This window comes from Dermochelys coriacea, chromosome 3 (genome assembly GCF_009764565.3).
Source record: "Dermochelys coriacea isolate rDerCor1 chromosome 3, rDerCor1.pri.v4, whole genome shotgun sequence".
NCBI lineage: Eukaryota > Metazoa > Chordata > Testudines > Dermochelyidae > Dermochelys > Dermochelys coriacea.
Genome location: NC_050070.1, coordinates 14,910,675 through 14,934,161, shown reverse-complemented (window position 1 = coordinate 14,934,161; position 23,487 = coordinate 14,910,675). Strand labels below are relative to the sequence as shown.

General features: G+C 43.0%; 1 protein-coding gene and 1 long non-coding RNA gene across 8 annotated transcripts in view; one reads left to right on the top strand and one right to left on the bottom strand.

Annotated features, from left to right (window-relative positions):
- The window catches only part of CLIC5 (chloride intracellular channel 5), a 138,804-nt gene that overhangs the window by 82,439 nt on the left and 32,878 nt on the right, over positions 1–23,487 (top strand). For all 7 annotated transcript variants that reach the window (XM_043510137.1, XM_043510141.1, XM_043510140.1 and 4 more), the window contains 2 exons: positions 22,903–23,012; positions 23,348–23,473. In XM_043510137.1, coding sequence (XP_043366072.1) covers positions 22,903–23,012; positions 23,348–23,473 — 236 coding nt within the window. The remainder of the gene's footprint in view (positions 1–22,902; positions 23,013–23,347; positions 23,474–23,487) is intronic.
- On the bottom strand, positions 8,873–17,763 carry LOC119852677. The gene is made up of 3 exons (XR_005291784.2): positions 17,653–17,763; positions 17,512–17,565; positions 8,873–10,848 (listed from the first exon to the last, which is right to left on the bottom strand). It is a non-coding gene; the product is annotated as an uncharacterized LOC119852677 (long non-coding RNA).

Below are 23,487 nucleotides of genomic sequence, written 5' to 3'. Positions count from 1 at the left end.
GAAGAGACTGGGCTGTCTTTCTGGCTGTGCCACTGACCTGCTCTGTGACCTTCACCAAGGTCCCCTCATGTCTTGGTTCCTGTTTCCTCCTCTATGAAATGGTTATAATGACATTTACCCAACTTTGTGAAACATTCAAGATCTGTGGATAAAAGTATTACAGAAGAGCTAAATATTTTTATGTGGCATCTTCTTGCAGATATGACTGACCTCTTGATTAATTTCTAAGCTATTTTTCCATGACATTTCCGCACTCAAATAATCAAATGTTCTGGACACTGGTGCCTGCTGCATATAACAGTTGCTGTTTCAGGTGCCACTCTCTGTACCTGTGTGTTGTCTGAAACAACTGGAATTGAGAGAGAGCCTATGACAGTTGGGTGCTATTGTTGCCAGTACTTTTCTAGATTCTGATTCCTTTTGTGGTAGTCAGCAGGCATGTTGTGCTATTGCTTTCCTTTTGGATTTTACCTGCTGAATGGACAGCTTACCTCAAAGCAATACGGTTGCATATCAGGGGAGGAAATTACCTTTTTTCCACTTCCATTTCTTTTGTCACGAGCCATCGTTGCTGATTGATTGTGCCAGGGGCGGTCTGTGTGGCTTGTTCAATTTATAACACTGCATCATTTTAAACCTGGGCCAGAGTAACGAAGGGGAGAATTGTAGAAAATTTTCAGAGGTTACAGGAACCCTGGGAATGGGAGATTTGCTATGTTTAGCTGTTTATGCATGGTCCTTTTATTTTTGTCAGAACGCTGCATCAGGGTGTTTTCAGTGGCACCCAACCCCCTTTTATCATCAAGCCCCGCTATAGGCTTTTCTACTGGACTTAGTGTCATTTTCTGCTGCTCTTGCTCTTAACTGACACAAGCAGTTCCAGGGGGAGTGGTAGTTTCTGCTTGGTTTATTGAATTGTCCTTGCTTTGGTTGAGATGCCCTAATTCATTTGCTTTCTTTTTTAAAGAAAAGGTGAGTCCGAGTTTCCCAGTTGGGATCCAGATTCCCACACCGAGGAGTACTCAGAGGCAGGGATTTGGCAGGGATTTGGTTCTGCCTCACTATAGGGCTAGCTGCCAAGTTCAGAGTGGGGTCTGAATTTCCTCAAAGTGCAGGGGTGTTGGACTGGGGTTTTGGTTTGAGCTTATCTCTAGCTATATATTTATTTTAATGTCCCAGAAGCCAACAGCCTCCCCATCTACTCCCCAAACAAAGGCAAAGGAATGTGGTGGGAGAAGGGAGCGTCTCCTGGAGTAGGTCTACCTATCTATGTAGGTACTTTCAGGCCATCATCACCACAATGTCCAAGCATTCTGCTACTATCTGGATTGGCAGGTCTTCCTTCTAAGGATACCACTATTAATTCAGGTGTTTATCTCAAAATAGATAATCCTCTCACGGTAAAAATATATGTCCTGACTGCACACAACTGCTCAGGTTCAAACACAGATCCTGAGAAGGATGTGATGTTCTTCCTCTGAGGGGAACTCAACAGAAACACTGTCCCATTCTCCTGATGAAGAAGTAGACCTTGAAAAGAAGATATTCTCTTTCAAGGGGAAGGAATTACCCCCTGCCTCTCATGCTTGGCCAGCATTCCCAGCCTTGATGCTGACAAATGTGCAGACTTGAACAGTCACCTTTCTGCCTCCTCCCATGCAGCTAGCTGGCCACACGGCCTCCGAGTGTACTAGTGACCTTGTTGTTCATTCAGAGACGCCCAAACTCTTTAAAAGTGGGTGCAGTTAATTGGCATCAGCAGAGGTGCCCCCCTCACAGAGAACCAGGAGGGTTTGAGTTATTGCCATTTGACTAATCAATATATTACTCAATGGGATTTTTAGTTCTTTGTTATGTTTGCAGCACTGCAGGTAAGCATGGCACTTCTCAATAATAAAAGATCCCTGTAGAGTTCAGAAAGGATCATAGCTAGGCATGAGAAAATAGCTCATTCTCTACAGCCTGTTCAGATCCTTTGCTTCTCTGCTATGGCCAGTTATGATGGTCATTTTTATTTATTTGCATTACAGAGGCCTCTCGGGCCTAATTGTGCTAGGCACTGTACAAGCACATAGTAAGACACAGTCACTCCCCCAAAGAGATTACAACCTAAACAGTAAAGTCAGATAAAATAAGGATTATTATCGCCATTTCATAATTTAGGAATGGAGGCACAGAGAGATTAAGTGACTTCACCAAAATCGCACAGGAAGTCTGTGGCAGTGCCAGTTTGCACCTAGATCTTCTCAGTGCCAGTCTAGTGCCTTAACTGCAAGACCGTACTTCTTCTCTGTTGACACCTGACCACTAGTAACTGGACTGAGACCACCAACTCATTGGATCTGACTATGCATATGTGGTGCTATGTAGTTTTCACAAGTTTAAGTTGACTATACTTCCTTCCCAAGTGCCAGACTGAAGCAGTGGTATGAAAGAGTTGTGCCTACTTGTCTATAGAAGTGTATTACACATTAGAAAATGTAAATCCTTTGGGAGAATCCCAGCCTCCTAAACATTTGATTGAAGTGTGATATTCTAATAAGCTTTGCACAGCTGATGTTTGGAGCACATGCTTCAAACAGCATGTTATCAACTACAGTTTATAACCTTTGTAATAAGGCTCTTTGAAAATCTGTGCTCTGGCTCTCATCTAGCTCTAATGGGCACGCAGGATAAAACACAAAGCTGCCAAAGAAGCTGCTTACATTAACAGTTCTGTTTGTAGAACTGGTAAACAATAAAAAAATATATATGGCCTTTGAAAAGTGGTAGATTGGTAGTACAGAAGACTGAAATCAGAAGCAGCCCAGCAAGCTCCTCACACAGCTCTGTCAATATACATCTGCCCTGGCCCTCGCCTGAGTATGTTCAGATCAAGCTCTTTTTTTACACCACACTTTTTTTTAGAAAAGCTTTGCCCCAGAATTGATGCTTCATTCATTATATTAGTTGTTTGTATTACAGGAGCATCAAGAGGCCATAACCAAGATTAGGGCCCATAGGTGCTGTACAGACACATAGAATTGGTCTTCAGCTTGCTCAAGAGATAGCCTCTCCATCCCCAAAGGATACCTAAAAGAAACTGGAACAAAGGACAGTAACCATGGGGGTGTGAGTGATTGCTGGATCCAGACTAAAAGGAGGCTAGTCTGTAAAAGAGGCTTATTGGAACATCTCTGAGGTTTTGGTTTTTTTATTTTCCTGCCTTCTCTGTCAATTACAAATGTTAAACAATCCTGTCAAAATGAGTGTCCTGCTCAGAAGATATTGCTAAGTCTGTATTTTCCACCGAATGCATCCGATGAAGTGAGCTGTAGCTCACGAAAGCTTATGCTCAAATAAATTTGTTGGTCTCTAAGGTGCCACAAGTACTCCTTTTCTTTTTTGTGAATACAGACTAACACGGCTGCTACTCTGAAACATAAAATTTACAGTCTGATTAGACAATACAGACAAAGAGCTGGAGAAAGGAAGTATTACTATTGCAAATTTACAGATGAGGAATTAGGGTGACCAGACTGCAAATGTGAAAAATCGAGACGGGGGGGGGGTAATAAGAGTCTATATAAGAAAAAGACCCAAAAATCAGGACTGTCCCTATAAAATCGGGACATCTGGTCAGCCTATGAGGAATGGAGGCACAGAGACTGTGACTTGCCCAAGGTCTTGTTGGACGCCTGTTGCAGGAACCTGGCTCTCCTAAGGGTATGCCAACACTTGAGCTGGAAGGTATAATTTCCAGCTCAAGGAGACATAACTGCACTAGCTCTGATTGAGCTGCCACATTGCAAAAAGTGTAGGCCCCAAATACATACCTAATGTCTCAGATGGGTTCTAGCAAGCTAGCTCCTCAAACTGGAAGTTATGCCTCTAGCTCAAACTGTAGATATAGTCTAAATTCCAGTCCATTGCTTTAACTACAAGATTACCCTTCCTTTCAAATGCCCTCTCCATCCCATCTCATGAAAATCTCTTACACATGCAAAGTCATGCTACTCTGTTTTGGGCTTTTGTGGTTATAGTACCACAGTGATAGGGGGCTCATCAAAAAACAGATTATATAGAGGGTAGATCTGTCTCCAAACTTTGAGTCCTTGTTCTTTGCTGCTTAGACTTTCATCAATTGTACCAATTTGTGGTACTGACAAATGTCCACAAGGAACTAGACTGAACTTGTCAACTTTTTTTTTGTAGGTCACCAAACAACCATTAACTGATAGAGAAATTTGTATCCCTACTAACCTGCCTTTATTTGAACCTGACATAACCATAGGGGTAGCCTAAATTCCTCCTTACCAGTAAGGGGTTAAGAAGTCCAAGTAACCTGGTTGGCACCTGACCAAAGGAACCAATGGGGACAAAAGATACTTTCAAATCGGGGGGGAGAGGGGGGAAGAGGCTTTGCTTTGGGTTCTTTGTTTGTGTGGCCATTCGCTCTTGGGACTAAGAGGGACTGGACATCAACCCATGTTCTCCAAATCTTTCTAAACAAGTCTCTCTTATTTCAAACTTGTAAGTAACAGCCAGGCAAGGCACATTAGTTTATCTTTGTTTTCTCAACTTGTGAATTTTCCCTTTGCTAGAGGGAGGTTTATCCCTGTTTTGTTGTAAATTTGAAACTAAGGCTACAGGGGGTTCCTCTGTGCTCTTTGAATTTTTTGCTACTCTGTAAGGTTAACTACCAGCCTAAGTTTACAGAGGTGATTCTTTTACCTTTTCTCTTTAAATAAAATCCTTCTTTTGAAGAACCTGACTAATTTTTCCATTGTTCTAAGACCCAGGGGTTTGGATCTATAGTCTCTTTGTAACTAATTGGTGAGGATATATGCTCAAGCCTTCCCCAGGAAAGGGGATGTAGGCTTGGGGGAATATTTTGGGGAAATAGGACTCCAAGTGGTCCTTCCCTGATTGTTCGTTAAATCACTTGGTGGTGGCAGCGATCCCAAGGCAAAAAAGAAATCTGTGCCTTGGGGAAGTTTTAACCTAAGCAGGTAAGAATAAGCTTAGGGGGGTCTTTCATGCAGGTCCCCACATCTGTACCCCAGAGTTCAGAGTGGGGAAGGAACCCTGACAGAACCAGTGAATACTTTGTATCTCATTAATAAAGCACTGAGAAACTCAGCTCCCTAGAGTACTTAAATGATAACAGGAGATCAGGCATTAATTTCTCCAGCTGATTGTAAGTTTTAAATAGTTTTCTAAAAGCTTTCATAAACCTTTCAGAGTGCTTTTCCATATCTGTGCCCTGAAAGTTACAGCACCAGTGCCCAGCACCATGATGTTGGCAAATGGGGAGGAAGGAATCTCAGAGAAGAGCAACAAAATATAATCTACAGTGCCTATTACATGTTGTACATAAGGGCCGACAGTAAATTTGGCAGATAACTGGTGAGTGGGGATTGGGGGGAAACAGAAGCAGGGGAAGAAGAAAATGATCTTCTTGAGTTGCAGTCTTTTGAATTGTCTTGCTTAATACAGTTTGGGTTTGTTTTAAAGATGGATTTGTTTGTTAGCTCAGGGCATGGCAGAGGTTAGTGGCAACGTAGTGATTAGTGGCTGGAATGTTGGCTGAGAATTGAGCTAGAGGAAGGCTTTGAAAGAGGGCAGAGAGCTTGGCACACAGGAAGAGGGAGGCTGTTCCAGGGCTACGGCTGTGAGAAAAGATCCAGAGCCACAAGTGTGTGATGTAAACAAAAGGAGCAGTAGGATAAGCCAAGTGAGCAAAGCATACAATACAAAAAAATTGCAGCAGGTTTGGAGAAGAGCCACGAGAATGATTAAAGGATTAGAGAACATGCCGTATAGTGACAGACTCAAGAGCTTAATCTATTTACCCTAACAAAGAGAAGGCTAAGGGGTTACTTGATTATAGTCTATGAGTACCTTCGTGGGGAATATTTGATAATGGGCTCTTCAGTCTAACAGAGAAAGATGTAACATAATCCCATGGCTGGAAGTTGAAGCTTGACAAATTCAGACTAGAAATAAGTCATACATTTTTAACAGTGAGAGCAATTAACCACTGGAACAACTTACCAAGGGTCGTGGCGGATTCTCCATCACTGACAATTTAAAAATCAAGATTAACTTCTCCAGCTGACTGTCAGTTTTAAATAGTTTTCTAATAGCTTTCACAAACCTCTCAGAGTGCTTTGCCATATCTGTGCCCTCTGCCATGATTTAGTTGGGGATTGGTCCTGCTCTGAGCAGGGGGTTGGACTAGATGACCTCCAGAGGTCCCTTCCAACCCTGATATTCTATGATTCTGTAATTAGATTTTTTTCTAAAAGATCTCTAGGAATTTCGGGGGGGGGGGAGTTCTATGGTCTGTGTTATACTAGAGGTCAGACTAGATGATCACAATTGTCCCTTCTGGCCTTGGGATCTATGAAGATGGGTATAGGAGGAAATGGGAGCTGAGAAATAGAGGAGCGGCAAAGCTATAGAATGACTTGAGGAAGAGAAGCTTGGATTTGATCTAGATTGTCACCAAAAAACTGCAAAGGGGCTTGAGAGCAGTAGGAGAGAGATGATTTTGACAGCAGCAGTTCGGGGAGTGGAGGACTGTGAAGTGAGAAGGAGATTGCTGCAGCAGTTGTATTGAGAAAGGACCAAAGCACGCACCAGTGTTTTTGTAGGAGAGTTTTCTGCACTATTTAGTTTCTAGTACCCACACCATTCACTCTGGCATCTGAACTCCTGGATGGAGAGGAAAGATTAGACGTAAATTGTAAACTCCTGGGGGCAGGGACCGTCTTTTTGTTCTGTATCTGTACATCTTCTAGCCCAATGTGGACCTAGGTACTACGGTAATACAAATAATAATTAATAAGAAGGGATTCTAGAGAGATGACATAGAAAGAATCAGCAGGATTTGGTACTGGACGTGGGTGGAGCATGGTAAAACAGAAAGTGGAGTAGACTATGACACTGAGGGTGCAACCCTAAGTGACAGAGAGGTGAGGGAACATATCAGCAGAGATAGAGCAGAGACGGTATGTGGATCTTCTCTCTCCACCTAATTGAATTTCAATTGTTGGTGGGACAGCTTGGTGAAGATGTCCAAAGAAAGAGTCAGTGATGTGACAGCTAAAGGAGGGAAGAAGATGGAGAGGTAGATTTGGGTGCCACCAGCAAAGAGCTGGTAGATGAAGCTATGTGATTTGGGTGCCACCAGCAAAGAGCTGGTAGATGAAGCTATGTGAATAGACTAGGTCACTCAGGTGTAAAGGGAAGAGGAGAGGAGAGGACTAAGGGTAGAGTTCTGAGATACAGCAGTTCTAGAGGGTGGGAATGGAGAGAAAGAGGAGCCACCACAAAAGATTCTCAAGGAGCAATTGATGAGGTAAGAGACGAATGAGGGAAGCAGAGAGAGTTGAGGGATAGAGAAAGAGAATGTCAGTGATTTGAGAAGGAGGGAGTTGCTAACTGTCTACGATGGCAGACATACTGAGAAGCATAGACTGGAGAAGAGACCTTTGATTACGACCGTGGTGAGATCATTAAGTGATCTTAATGGATAGCAGCAATAGAGGTCCCGGAGAGAGTTAAAGATTAAAAAAAAAAGGGTGGAGGCAACAGGAGTAGACAGCATGCTCAAGGAGCTTGCAGACAAAAGTCGGAGGAAAGAGATGTGGAGGCCATTGGATAGCTTGCTGAAGGCATAACTAAGACTATATTTGAAGAGTGTAAACATTAAGGAAGAAGAATTATTCAAGGCGGTACAAAGTACATAACTGGAGTAATGGGATAAAATGAAAAGGGAGAAAAAATAAGCCGAGCATCAAGGCAACATTCCTGTGAGTGAGTTCTGATGACTATGAAGAAGTTTCTGAAGGGAAGTTTTGGAAGCTGCATTGGGGCATTTAAAAATGGACTGGACAATATATTAGAAAAAGTCCTGTAGGGAACAACCCTTAATTGCCAGGGAGGATATACTAGAAGTCTGATCCAAAGACCACTGACTGATCTAATAGTCTTTTCCATCTAACGCTTATGATTTTAGGAAACCATAAAATACTTAGTAATAGTTTTATAAAGGTTTCATCTTTTTTGGTGCATACACCGATCCCCCCACTTTTCTCAAACTTATTCTTTATAGAAAGTTACTCATTGATGAATTTCTGTCACTAACTCTGTGTCTGTGACTTCTCTATCAGTTTCTTGTGAACATTTGATACTGAAAAAATCAAGCTGCCTTGGACACAAATCACATGGTATGTTTCTGTTCACTTATTGGATAAGTTTAACTCTTAGTCTGGTATTCAGATACTTGTATTTACAAATTCATAATTTTCTTTCTTAATTGGTGTAATATCCAACCAGGGTATGATTCAGCCCCATGTAGACAGCCATTGGAAACCACTATGCTCTACTTAAGTCCCACATAAATCCATTTTATTTGTGCAAAGACTTTGTGTTGGTGCATAGGTGAATTTCAGCCTGCCTCTGTATAAATGGACAGATGAACAAAATAGTGTATATCTGCCTAGTAGAAAGCACTAAAGATGCCACATACTTCCTCATGAATGCTAAACACTATTATGTTTACTCTGTGTATAGCAAGAGAACAGCCAATTTGTTTGTTAGATTTGTATTCACTTTGCTAGGAGGATTGGTCCAGATACTCCCATACAGAAACATTAATCCCAAAGTAAATCATTTGCCTACTGAGTGTCTTGACATGTGCTACAGACAGTGATACCAAGAAGCAAACACTGAACCAAATTCTGGATCTGAAACTGAGGAGTGCTGAGCATCTGTAACTCAAACCCATTTCAATTGGAGTTATAGATGTTCAGCACCTCTCAGGATTAAGCTCTCTGCACTCACTTACACCTTGTGCAAGACCACTGTCTTCAATGGGGCTGAATGGGTAGAAAGGTTTAATCCTGCAAAGTGCTGAGCATCTCTCAGGAGTTGCTGAGTTCCCTCATAATCCCAGTGAAATCAATAGGCGTTGCAGATGGTCAGCACTTCTCTTGTGGTGCTCAGCAATCTATTGGATCAACAGTTAAATGAGGATAGAATATGGCCTGAAGCCAATGGATTAGGTAGGAAATGCTCTCATATTAACATAAAGAAAACTCCTTTAGTCCATATATTACAATACCTGCAGGTTTGCCTGGCTTTTAATAGTGCAAATAAAGTAATGGAATTTCAATAAATAATTCAGCCACAGCTCCAGTTTCAGGTTCAGTGTTAATTTTCAGCACCTGGCTGCTGTTATTTGTTAGTCTGATACTCTGCTTTGAGGCATGGAAATCTGGCTGCAATTCATCAGCATTTGCAGAATATACAGCATGATGAGATCTCTGTCCCAGGCTCAGTGATTTTTAAGACATTTGAATTCCAGATATGCACAGATTTACTTCTTACAAGGAACCTACATGCAGAATTCCAGCACTATGCAGTGGGGACAAAAGCTCTTTGCATCACTACTGTGAACCTACTCCTGTATCTGCACCTCATCTCCCCTGGAAACAATAATCAGTTTACTATAATTTGCATTACCACTGCCATTTTATCTGCTGACAGTGATCTGTCTCTAATCCTCATTTTCTACTGCTTTTTAATAAAAAAAATATTAAATCCATTCGGCTCTCAGCCTATAGAAATTTCTACAACAGAAACTGTAAGTATGTCTACACTGCCATAAAACACCCGTGGCTGGCCTGGGTCAGCTGACTTGGGCTTGCAGAGCTCACACTAAGGAGCTATAAAATTGCAGTTTGAACATTTGGGCTTGGCCTGGAGCCTGGGATCTCAAACCCCATAGAACCTGAATGCCCACAAGGTAATTTATAGCCCTTTATCCTGACCCCTGCGAAAACAAGTCAGCTGAAGCAGGTAAGCCACAGGTGTTTTATGGCAGTGTAGCCATACCCTATGGAAACTTGTGCTCTATAAATACCCAGGACAGATTGACTGAAGGCTACAAGGCCTTCAAATCTTTTTCTCAGAGTTAGAGTCCTTTCATGGACTTTGATGGGCAGAAACTAGACAGATTTGTTTAAAAAAATTGAATCCAGCCTTTGCCTAGAACTGAACACTGATTCTGCTCCCACTGAAGTTGATGGAAGATTTGTCAATTGACTCCACGGGGAGCAGCAACAGGCCCGGTGTGCCATATTGTAGTCAGTCAATGGGAGCTGTGCACAAAGTGCAAGGAAAGAATACAGGCCCGTGAGTGTAGTCTCCAAAAATCTGAAAACTTCATTACATGTGTGCAGAGAATGAGCAGCAATTTAATGTTACTATATGCCAGGGCAGGGTGGGATGGTAGTGCTCTGAGTAAACAACTCGTGATTTTATGCAAAGTGCTTACATCTTCCAATGCAAAAAAAAAAAAAAAAAAAAAAACTTAGTTACAATACAGCATAGCCATAGTGAAATCTGATGCTTGAGTCAAAGTGCTGATCTTTATGACACTGGTTGTGATTAGTTTGTGTCTATTTCCTAGTGTGACGGCCCTCACTTGGGGTGGGTTGGTTGGTAGGGAAGCACTGCCTAGAGGTCAGGGCATATGCTTGTGACCTGGAGGGGGGTTGTTGGTAGGGGAGCCTGGGCCCTCGCACTTCACCGGGCTCTGACCCAGGGCCCTTTGAGTGCGACAGCCTAGGATGCTTAAGGCTGCCCTCCTTAGACCACATCCTTACCACCTCCCTGAGATTGTCCCAAAGTCACCATCTGAGGTAAGGCAGCATGAGAGTTGTCTGCTCATCCCAAGGCACCTCCTGGCGGCTGTGTGTAGTGAGGTCATTCTCCTTTCTTCTCAGGGAACAATTGCCTCCTTTGTCTGTATGGCCCAGCTTCCCAGGGCCAGCTCAGTCCAAGGCTTTCCCCCTGCTGGGGTAGTCCAAACAAAAAACAAAGGGGGATCAATCCTGTCCAGAGTTTGTGTGAGGGGGAGAGGGGAATACTTCTTTCTCAGGCTGTCCCTGCAGAAGGTCCTCCCTAGCCTCAGGGAGGGACCTTGGGGCAGCTGTTTAGGGAGAGATTCTGCCTTCCATCAGCTCCTATCTCCTGCAGCTGCAGGTCTGCTCTCTTCTCTGGGCTGCCCCCAAATGAGCTGCTGCTTTGCCCTTTAACACCTCCTCCAGTTGACTCATTTGCTACAGGTGTGCTGAGGCAAGGTTGGCTGGGCCCAGAATATTTCTTTAACCCTTTGTTGCTCAGTGTGGGGTTTGTATATCCCATCACACTTGGGTATCACCATAATCCTGCCAGCCACAACCAGCTGTCCTCCCAGATCCCAGCAGCTGACCTTCTTTCCACCCAGTCAACCCCACACCTAAAAGCACAACTGTAAAAAGAGTCACCTCCCTCACTGGGCTGGGGTCTCTCATGACACCCAATTCCCACCCTTCGGGGGGCCTGCTTACTTCACCTCTGTGTGTGGGGGGGAACCAAAGTTCAGGTCAGCGCAAACCAGGCCCCTCCTGGAGTCAATAAGAAGGCAAAAAAGGTCTGAGGCATTACCTTATCACAGGGGTGCCCAGGTAGCCGCTTTGCTGGAGGCCTTATGGTTGGGTAACCAAGTCAGCCACTCCCTATTGGACTTACCCCTGTGGTTTGCTGAACTCCTCCTTGCTGGGCAGTTTCTGGCATGACGGTTCCTCCCGCTATTCTAGTCACACCCTTCACTGACTTCCCCCCTTTGTGTGCTACAGCTTCCTCTTTTTGAAGGCCTCCCCCGACCATACCTGGCTGGCAGAGCTACCTTAGCACACACAGCCTCCCCAGCCCCTTCTCTGTCAATATGGGGTTCATACATCCTGTCACAACAACTAATAAGAGAGAAAGAAAGAAAATTATATTTTACCAATGGTGGTAAACCTACCAGTACATTAGTTAACTTGAGTGAAATCCTGGCACCGCTGAAGTCAATAGGAGTTTTGCCACTGGCTACAATGGAGCCAGGTATTCATCACTACAGTACAAATTTGTACCACTAGAGGGGCTTTTATTACCACTCTATGTCCCGCATAACTATCATGACGATCTTTCTAAAACATATATTCTAGTTCAATCACAATTTGTTGTCTTCATGCAGGAATTGCCGAGTGAAATCTATGGTCAGTGTTACACAAGAGGTCAGAAAAGAATATTATAATTGTCCCTTCTGGCCTTAAAAAGCTATGAGTGAAATTCAAGCTCCACTGAAGTCCATGGCAAAATTTCCATTGACATCATTGGGCTAGGTTTTCACCCTATGAATCTGTGAAGGGGCGGAGAGATGCGAGGGGCTATACCAGATTAATCCTAGCACTCAGAGCAAGGAGGATGGCTGTATTGTGGTTACATTCAAGTAGCATCGCTATTCATTTACCCAGGAACCTGCAGTAACAACTGCATCTTCCTGTGTGGGGACTAGCAGATACTGGGTTAGCACAGTGACTGCAGAGTGCCAGGAGTTGAGTTTTAATTTATCATTATGTATTTATTTAAATGATGTCATAAATATTTATGGTGCTTTACAAACAATCAGAAATTACAGACAACTTTTCCTGGAGCAGCTCACAAACTAAGTAAGGCATAGGACAACGAGACATGATAACAGTGAAGTGTAAGGACAGGTTGAAGAATGTACAGGATAAGATTAGCTGCGTAAGTTCCTTTGTAAATGTACAAATATTGTTTGCTGGGGTCATGGAATCTGTTCTCTTTCCCCTTTTAAAACAAATACAGGAATGGGGTCAGTGCTGGGAAGCCAGATGAAAGAAGTGGCTTTTAAGGAAGTATCTGAAAAAGGACAGGGAAGAATGGGGGCAAAGAGAGTCCAGAAGTTGTTCCAGGTATAGAGGGTAGTGTAGGAGAAAGCAGAGAGGCAGTGTGGTCTCATGGATACGTCAAAGAATCATAGAAGATGAGGGTTCGAAGAGACCTCAGGAGGTCATCTAATCCAACCTCCTGCTCAAAGCAGGACCAACCCCAGCTAAATCATCCCAGCCAGGGCTTTGTCAAGCCAGGCTTTAAAAACCTCTAAGGATGGAGATTCCACCACCTCCCTAGGTAACCCATTCCAGTGCTTCACCACCCTCCTAGTGAAATAGTGTTTCCTAATATCCAACCTAGACCTCCCCCACTGCAACTTAAGACCATTGCTCCTTGTTCTGTCATCTGCCACCACTGAGAACAGCCTAGCTCCATCCTCTTTAGAAACCCCCTTCAGGTAGTTGAAGGCTGATATCAAATCCCACCCCCCTCACTCCTCTCTTCTACAGACTAAATAAGCCCAGTTCCCTAAACCTCTCCTCAAATGTCATGTGCCCCAACCTCCTAATCATTTTTATTGCCCTCCACTGGACTCTCTCCAATTTGTCCACATCCTTTCTGTAGTGGAGGGACAAAAACTGGAGGCAATACTTCAGATGTGGCTTCATTAGTGCCAAATAATCACTTCCCTCAATCTGCTGGCAATGCTCCTACTAATGCAGCCCAATATGCTGTTAGCCTTCTTGGCAACAAAGGCACATTGTTAACTCATATCCGCTTCTTGTCCACTGTAACCACGAGGTCCTTTTCTGCAGAACTGCTGCCTAGCCATTCGGTCCCCAGCCTGTGCATGGGATTCTTCCATCCTAAGTGCAGGACTCTGCACTTGTCCTTGTTGAACCTCATCAGATTTCATTTGGCCCAATCTTCCAATTTGTCTAGGTCACTCTGGACCCTATCCCTACCATGCATTGTATCTACGTCTCCTCGCAGCTTAGTGTCATCCCTCAATTTGCTGAGGGTGCAATCCATCCCATTATCCAGATCATTAATTAAGATGTTGAACAAAACTGGCCCCAGGACCGACCCCCGGGGCACAACTTGATACCGGCTGCTAACTAGACATTGAGCCATTGATCACTACCCATTGAGCCTGATGATTTAGCCAGCTTTCTATTCACCTTATAGTCCATTCATCCAATCCATACTTTTTTAACTTGCTGGAAAGAATACTGTGGGAGACCATATCAAAAACTTTGCTAAATTCAAGATATATCATGTCTACCGCTTTCTAATCACCTTCCTGTACTCCAAGTGCTTCAAAATGGATTTCTTAAGGACCTGCTCCATGATTTTTCCAGGGTTTGAGGTGATGCTGACCAGTCTGTAGTTCCCTGGATTCTCATTCTTCCCTTTTTCCAAGATGGGCACTATATTTGTCTTTTTCTAATCATCTGGGACCTCCCCCGATCATCACGAGTTTTCAAAGATACTGGCCAATAGCTCTGCAATCACATCAGCCAACTCTCTCAGCACCCTCAGATGCATTTGATGCGCCCCATGGGTTTGTGGATGTCCAGCTTTTCTAAATAGTCCTTAACCTGTATGGGCTCCTCCCAGCCCACGGATGGGGAGCCATGCAACCAGAAGCAGCCAGAGTCAGAGCCAGGCAGTTGCAGCAACAGTACAGAGCAGAACAGGGACTGCTGCTTCTGCAATCTGGGAAACAGTGCATTACATGAGAGGTGATGGGAACTGGTAGTGGATAGGAAATGGACCCCAAGGTGCCAGAGCTAAAAAGGGGCCAGGCCAAGCTCTCTGATCATTGCCTGTCCACTATAAGTTGGGGCCCACCCAAATTTCCATTCCTAGCTATACCATTGATCAGAAGGCCTGTGTCCTATTCCCGGCTCTGCCAATGACCTTCCAGTCTGTTTTAGAATGTGTATATAAACCAATTAATAATGTTGACTGTTATCAAGATAAAGAAGGAGAGATTGATCAGAACAATATATTGACTCAAGACATGGTTCTCTTTTTGTGTTTGCAGACCACTTGGGGTTCTCTTCTTTTTTTTTTTTTAATAGTAGATGATCAATATAAGTGGGGATTGGAATGATTATATCCCAAATCCTGGCTGCAAAGAACACATCACAGTCTCTGAATTAGGGATAGGACAAACAGTAATTTTTGCTATTAGACTAAATACCAAATATTCTGTTCATCAGAAGGGGTTGACATCTTCATTACATTGCACTGACTGCCATGTAAACTATTTCCCCTTGTTTATTTCCCTCCCTACTGTTCTTGTCAACTGCTGGAAATGGCCCACCTTGATTTATCACTACAAAAGGTTCCCCTCTTCCCCCGCTCTCCTTTTGGTAATGGCTCATCTTTCCTGATCACTCTTGTTACAGTCTGTATGGTAACACCAATTGTTTCATGTTCTCCGTGTATATAAAATCTCCCCACTGTATTTTCCACTGCATGCATCCCATGAAGTGAGCTGTGGCTCATGAAAGCTTATGCTCAAATAAGTTTGTTTAGTCTCTAAGGTGCCACAAGTACTCCTTTTCTTTTTAGGTTCTTCATGTAAGCAACCTTAGCAGTATAATAAGGACAAAGCAGCATGGCTTCTAGTGCTTTTTTAATGTACCAGAATTCTCAGAGAGTCAGCAAAATAGTGGATAAAGGAGAACTGGTAGATCTAAGCCAAGATTTTCAAAATTTGCTAATGGTTTTAAGTGCTTCAGTTTTGGGGTACCCAATTTGAGATCTCTTAAAGGGGCCTGATTTTCAGGAAGTGTTTAAGCACCCACCCTCTGAGAACAGGGCCTCTTTAAGATGTCTCAGTTTGGGCAACCAGCCCTGGAGGCACCCCAAACCACTAGTCACTTCTGAAAATCTTGGTCACATTTTTTTGGATTTTCAAAAAGCCTTTGAGAACGTCCTTCATGAGAGGCTTCTGTGGCAATGAAACCTGCTACTTTGAGGTGAGAGGTTAAATTATTGTAATGAATGAGAAACTTGTTAAGAGACAAAAAGCAAACAGTAGAAATAAATGGTTACTATTCATCAAGGCAAAAAGTTAATAGCTTAATTGGCCACTATTATAAGTAGAGCTAAAAGTACTAATAGTCTTACCCGGAATAGCTGTGCCTGCATTCCTTTCTTACCATGTTGGACTCACAAAAGTAATAATAATACTTTATGCTTTTATCTGAGGATCTGAAATCACTTCACAAATGATAATAAATAAAGGCTGGAAACATTCCTGGGAGCTGGATATTATTACTCTCTTTTTACAAACAAGGACCCTCAGGCACAGAGAGACTGAATGACTTGCTTAAAGTCACATAGGAAGCCAGTTATCCCTGGTTCTTGATCCTGTGTCCAACCATACAGCCATCCTACTTCCCCCAAAGCTATGTTATAATGAGAGACTGTGCCTTTGCAAATTGTGATCTCAACCTTTGAAGGCATCTCCTTACATATGGTGAAAAATTCCCAGAGCAGATTCAGCTTCCAGTGGCTTATCTCCTTCCCTCACAGATTCTGAATGGGTGTCTCCCACAAAATGCATGTTCACTGGCTCTCTCCAACATGCCACTTAATTAACACTTTGATTATTAATTATGAGATTCAATGGTATCTCCTCAGGGAAGGATCCAAGGATCAAGCCATCTGACTGTTCAGACTAGCATTCAATTGAACAGCAAGGGTTAGAAAATGGCACTATTTGAGTATGAATAAGATCTGAAGAGAATAGTTCCTCACTATAAATACCTGAGGGATCTCCCAAATGCAGTTCTGCCCCTGTTAAGATCCTAAGGACTACAGGTGTGCAGCACACACACACAAAATCCTAAATGCAGCAGGAATGCAAATCAGCCAAGTGGCTAATAATGCTGACCAAGTTTGGTTTAAATGAATACAAAATATGTAGGGTTTTGGGGCCAAATATGAACACCACTGTTGGCTGGCTTTTGTGGAGCTGGCTGAAGAACCTCAGCTCTTCCTTTTTGTTACTATCCCTCCAGTTTCTCTAGCAAATATTCCATTCCTATTTGGCACATGCACCAATGGTGCCATTTTCAAGTATATGTATTTTTTCAAGATTGTAAGAGGAAATTCTAAGCAACAAGAGCTGAAGTCTTGGAAGAAGTCCAACAAAGTTTAAACGTTAAATAGAGAATGTATTGCTATTATAGGCTCCTGTTCAGGAAAGTACTTGAATACATGCTTAACTCCCATTGAAGTTAATGGGATTTAAGTACATGCATGAAGACGAGCATATAGTTACCCTGTATTTCAGCTCATAGTTAAATGCTTTCAAGAACTGGGGTTACAGTCAACAAGAAAGTCCTGTCTTACACAATGCCTATGATACCCGATTAAGTTCTTAACTGAGACCTACCAGTACCACACTATGAATATACCCTTCTTAGCTTGTCTCACCATTGATGGCACTCCAAACAACACACTGGTTTTAATATTTGGACAAGAACATCTTAAGGAAAAAAGACTAGAAACTCTTCACTACAGCAATGCATTGGCATGCTTGAACTCATCTTGTAAATATGTCATATGGCACAATAAATAGGACATTTCCTAGCTTGGTCTACATTTCAGATAGGGTTTTTACTTCCCCCTGGAGTTCTGAGAGTAACTAGAGTAAGTGTCAAAAGGCAGACTTCTTCCCAATTATAAAACAGAGAGGGCCTAATGCTGTGTAGCATGAAATTAGATTTTGATAGTAAGAATGATAAAACTGAATCTCTTGTTAATCCTCACCAGAAAATATGTAGATCAATTAGTGTTCCTGTTTCTGCTAACTTGTTAAAATCCCTTTGAAAAAGAAAAATATATGAGCATCATCAAAAACATCTGCATACAAGCCACAGTGTCCAAAGGGACCTGAAAAAAAATTCATACCATTATGCAGAATGGTCCCAGTGCAGTGAGAAATTAAAACATAAGGAGACAAGATGGCTCTGAATACATCCTGATCCTCCAGAAATCCAGCACTTTCCAATATTCTGCTACAATACTTAAACTGGATGCTTAGTCATTTTTATTACCATAATTAATGACAGTATTGTTTTGCCTTTCAAGTTGTTGCATTCTGGGAATAATTGGAAGTGAAGCTGCATGTTTTTTTTTAAGGTTAATTAAAATAGTGTTCATTTCCCTCTGTGAGATGGTATATCAGAGTGGGCACACCAACTGGACTATTTCAGGAATGAGTGAGAGAGCCTATTACATTTACTAGATATAATAGCTTGCACTTAGAGTCTGTTGATCACAGTTATTAATTACATTGGACAGTATTGGGACCTCTAGGTACTGATTGATACTATTAATAAATACTTGAATCAGGCTCATAAAGTTACTGACACCTGTTTTTAAACCCACCTGATTTTCTTCTTCAGTGAATTATCAACCCCCCTGATCTCCTCTACCCTGCATTGTAGAATTAATAAATTAAAAGTAGCTGAACTATGTATGGAGGAGTCTCCTATATGTAATAGGACAGAACATCCCATTCATTCTTCCCCTACCCACTTAGAGGCAAGCAGCTGGTGAGATGGTGGAGTTGTCCAAATATGTTTATGCAGAGTTCCAGGGGAGGACCCTCTTGTAATTGGACTTTTAGTATTTAAGAATCTGGAGGCTAATCAGAAAAATAACAGACACCTTTTACTAGCAGTTAAATTCCTTTGAGTTTAATTGACACCACATGAGCAAACTGGGATGTTTCAAAGATGGAGACAGTTCTAGAGAAATCCCACTCCCTACAAACTCTCTAGTATTATCAAGTTATAAGCAGTAAGAGTCTCATCCTGCAAACCTTAAAGTACTCATTAATCACATGAGTAAGGCTCACTCATATGCATTAAGATATGCAAGGTCAGGCCCTTATTCACTAGAACACATAGGCATTGGCTGATCAGTGTTTCTGAGGGCTAGAAGTGATTACTGAGCAGTCATGAGAGCTTTGTTACCCTTCCATAGGTATATCCCTTACACTCCAGATACTTTAAGAAATATAAATTTCCAGAAAATTTTAGCTTAGCTCCTGAACCACCTACCTACTATTCCCAAATACAACCCCAGTCACCATCAGGAAAAAAAGTGCCAGCATTAAATCTGGTGAGGAAACATCTATTGTCAAGTTTCTGTCTTATGAATGAATGTCTGATCCACTTCACTATGCAATAGAGACCACGTATGCAATTGCGTTTCTATAGCAAATTCACTTTGAATAGCAGCAAGAACAAATCTAATTTCTTCAATTTGCTAGTTATTAGCCTCTCTCTTTCTTGTCCACTGCATTGGCTTTTTATTTGGACTAAGATGTTATTTATTCTCTATGTTGTGCTAGACAAGTGTATAATGGGCTTTTATTTAATTGCTATGTAGATGCGATCATGCAAATTTACTCAATCTTGAGTAAGCCTGGGAAGCTCCCTTCTCTTCCTGGCATATTAATAGACTTCACAAATGATCCAAGAATGTCCAGCTTGCCCTTTAAAGTTATTACCTCTGTAAGGTTTTTTCTCTTGTTCTGACTGTTGCATATTAAAATACTGGCTGCTATTATTAGTAATGAGGGAGGACTCACTGAACTAACAGAACCTTGCCTATATTTTCTGTAAAGAGAGAATTTTGTTATGTGCACCAGTATGAAGGTGATGTGTGGCAGGCCTGGGCTGGGCTGAGCCGAGGGAGGGGCTCCTCTACCTTGGCTGCAGGAAATCCGAGGCAGGTCCACGCTGGGGCTGGCGGGGAGGGGCGCCTTTCCCCGCTGCAGCCCTGAGCCCCTGTGCAGGGCTTACTAGGCAGCTGTGTGGCTGTGTAGCTTAGAGGGAATTTAGGTGGGTCCTACTGTCCACTTTGCCACTGACAGGCTGTGTGACCTGTGGTGACATTTCACAATTTCTTCGCACAAAGTGCTGGGCAACAGTGAATCAGGCACAATGGAATTAATAAACCAGTGTAAATGAGACATGTATAAGGCCCATTGTCTACACTGATCTCTCCTTGGATTCAGTGGCCATTATATTGTTCTCCAAATGTTTACCCATATAATAGGCTGGCTGTAGCTTCAGTGGCATTGCCATGATATTAGGGAAAGGAGAATTTGGCTTCAGGCCAGCATATCCACGTACAGCACTACCCTCATTTCAGGAAAAGTAAGAAGTTTAACAGGCACTGGCGCTGGTTTAATGGGTGTAATTTCACAATAATTACTTGGGTCCAACAACGTGAAAGTGCCTAGTTTTCCATGGTAACTCTGTGTCTGATCTTACCATGCAATTTGCAGAACAGAAATAGCTGTTATGTTGCGGAGCTGTGCAAAACTGGGCTACTCCACTTCCCAGGGATTTGTGCAAATGTATTTCCTTCAGCTTTACCCCAGGGTCTGCTATTTCCGTGTCAAAATCAAATGCATGATGAATCCATGGTTTCAAGTCGAGAGACACTCGAACCAAACCTTCAGATTTGAATGTCCTCAAACTCAGAGTGTTTTAATCTGAACCTAGATCCAAATTAGAGTTTTTCAAATGGCCCCTATCTTCCTAAAAGACTGGACCAAACCTTTGGGTGCAGTTAAAATCCGGGATCTCGATTGAAATTTAGCAGATTGAGTCAATCTAATGTCTCTGCAAACACAAGCTCACCTTAAAATGAGCCCAGGTCACCTGAAAGGTTCATGACCTTTAGCAGCAAATCTTTCAACAAAACAGCCTGAGTTTGGAAAAACCAGCCAAGTTCTATCTGGTTTCTGGTTGTATTGCAAATATAAGTGGCTCATTGGCCCCTTACTAAAACTCAGTGGGGGTTTTTTTGGTTGGCTAGCTCTGAGTACCAAAAGGAAGGGGAAGAATCGATGGGAAATCAGGACCCTGAGACTGACAATTCCTGGAAACAATAGGGAGAGGCCGGTCCTCCAAGTCAGACAGATTGACAGGGCAGGCAGCCTAATGAGGGAGTTTGGACTCGGAAGCCAGGGGGGTCCCGTCCTCCATGTGATTGAGCTGGAATTGCCTGGAACAGGGTGGGGCTGAGCTAAGGAGAGAGCAGGGGCCCAAGCTGAGCTGGGGAGTAGAGTCTGCCAGCCAGAAAACTAGAGAAGCAGGCCAGAGAGCAGACCTGTGCTGGGAGCAAAGCTGTAGCAACCAGAGCCAGAGGATCCAGAAAAGCAGCCCGGGGGCTGGAGGCAGAGCAGCATCAGTGCTGAGGCAGAGTGGAGCTGAAGCTGGGGCAGTCCAGAACTGGGTGCGGTGAGCAGCCAGCTGGATAGAGTGAGGGGGGACCCTAGGCAGCGGGCCCAGTGCAGAGACACACCCCAGCCAAGATGCCTTGCAGGCCAGACTTGGGAGGGCGGGGATTGTAATCCTGATGGGGGTGGGGGCTGACACTGGGAAGAAAGGTCCTGCCATGCAGAGCCTGAAGGCATGTGGCCACGGCCAGAACATAGAGCAAGTGTCTTACCCGCAGCATCCCTGCAGCACAGCCAGGGCCTGAGAAGAAGGCCTGGGATGTGTGAGGAACAGACTGTGAACTGCCCGGACATTCTAGAGTCTGCTGCTTGTGATGTCCCCGTGCCACAGAGCGGGGTGATGTGTTTTCCTTTAACCTTTCCCATTTTTTCCTTATCTTTTTAAAAATTGATTGCTGTTTAATAAATTGTATTTGCTTTGAACTGTATGTAATGATCAGTGGATCAGGGAAGCTTCTAGTGCAGAGAGAGCATCCCAGAGTGGGGACACCCTATCCCCTGCCCTAGGTGACTACAACAAGGTTGGGGGTCGAGCCCCCCAGGAATCCTGGGCCCAGCTTTGTTGGGGTTATGAGGACTCTGCCAGACAGGAGAGTGGAAGGGGAGCCCTCGAGGGCAGGGAGGCCTCTGGGTAAAGGAAGTGGGAGCGAGGACTCAGATCCTTTCACTAGCCCACTTCACCAGGTAGTGTATAAGCCAGGAAAGTTCCTCACAATCGTGGGACCATTCCCCTGCTTACACAAACCTTTTGCAGAGCTGTAGTAATTAGAATTGATTCCTGCTTTAGGACACTCTAATGCTGCCTCTCAGCTTCAGTACCAAGGAGACAAAACTTATGAGAGCAAACAGTAATGCAATATTTTTTCTAAAGAAAAGAACACGTATTTGCTAAATTATTTAATCACCCATATCCCAGATATATTCTGTATGCATAAATCATAGTTATTCAACCCATATGAGTAAACAAGGGAGGGTTGGTTGCTTCACCAGGACCATAAGAATCCTTTAAACACTATGATACCACAAATTAAAATTAAGTTTATCAAAACCATTATCATCCTGAAAGCTTTGGCCATCCTGGTAATTATGCAAGGATGTTGACCTTGGATACAGTTTTTGCTCAGCTTAGCCAGTGTTATTTATATCTTTACATGGCTAAAGACCATAAACTTCTGAAGGAAAAAAACAGGCCATTTCCTCAATGCTAAGACTAGCAGTTTTTTATTGTCTTGCAGCTGTTTGTGAGAAACTCAGTAGCTACTAGGGATGGGCACAGACTGGAACTCTGGTGCAGACATCTCCCTTGAACTTTGCAAGGGTTCAGATTTTGGTGTGGATCCAAATGTCTTAGTTTGAGCCCTATTTCTTCTATTGATGTAAACTAGAACTCCAGATCCAAATATCCCTGGATGCTGGAAATGCTTGGATTCTGATCTTGAAGTCTTCTCCTGGATCCTTTTTTGGTAGAGTCTGTGGGGCAGAGCCTCTGCTAGTGTGAAAGTGTCATAGGTCCATTGAAGTCCCATAACAATGACAATCTACATCAGCTGAAGACCTGCCCCTGAGTTTTCTATCAGCTCTGGTATACAGCCTATTTTATGTGGAAAGGGGAAATTAAGAGTATATACAATGTTCCAGAAACTAGCTAAACAATGGCTAGGGACCCACTTTCCCTAGCCAGACCTTGTGTCATGATAGGGACTAGGATATTCACTCAAACTACTGGCCAAAGCTAAGCCTGGAGTAATTCCATTACTCTGTTGGTGCTAACCTACAGTGTTGTTGCCTAGAATCGTTTATTTTCAGTCTGGTAATTTTTATGTCAATATCCAGTTTTCCTTGTCATGGGATGTGAGCAGAGTCCATGGTTTTCATTATTTTCCCTTTCTTTTCCCTAGGCTGGTATAGATGGAGAGAGTATTGGGAATTGTCCTTTTTCACAGCGTCTCTTCATGATCCTCTGGCTCAAAGGGGTTGTATTTAATGTCACCACAGTTGACCTGAAAAGGTAATAAGTTATTGGTTAATTTATTTGAAAACCATCATAATAGCCCATAGTTTGCTCTTTATTCAAAAGACACTCCCCCTCCCATTGGCTTCAGTGGTCTTTGCATCAGGCACATAGTGCCAAAGACACACGACAGAGCAGTTGAGATTCAGTTTCTTGATTATTTGTAGAAAATATTTATTTTGTGTATTAAATAGGACTCTTCCAAAATACTGTGAATACTGAATGAAATAAGGGGGTACAAGTGACTGGTTTCCTGAGTGCCATGAACACCTGTGGGGCTCTATGATAATAAATGTCCAGTGATAACATGAATTTTTCTTTTCTCTCTGCAGAAAGCCAGCTGATCTACACAATTTGGCCCCTGGCACCCACCCACCATTCTTGACTTTTAATGGAGAGGTCAAGACGGACATCAACAAAATCGAAGAGTTCCTGGAGGAGATGCTTGCACCTCCAAAGTAACAAATTGTGC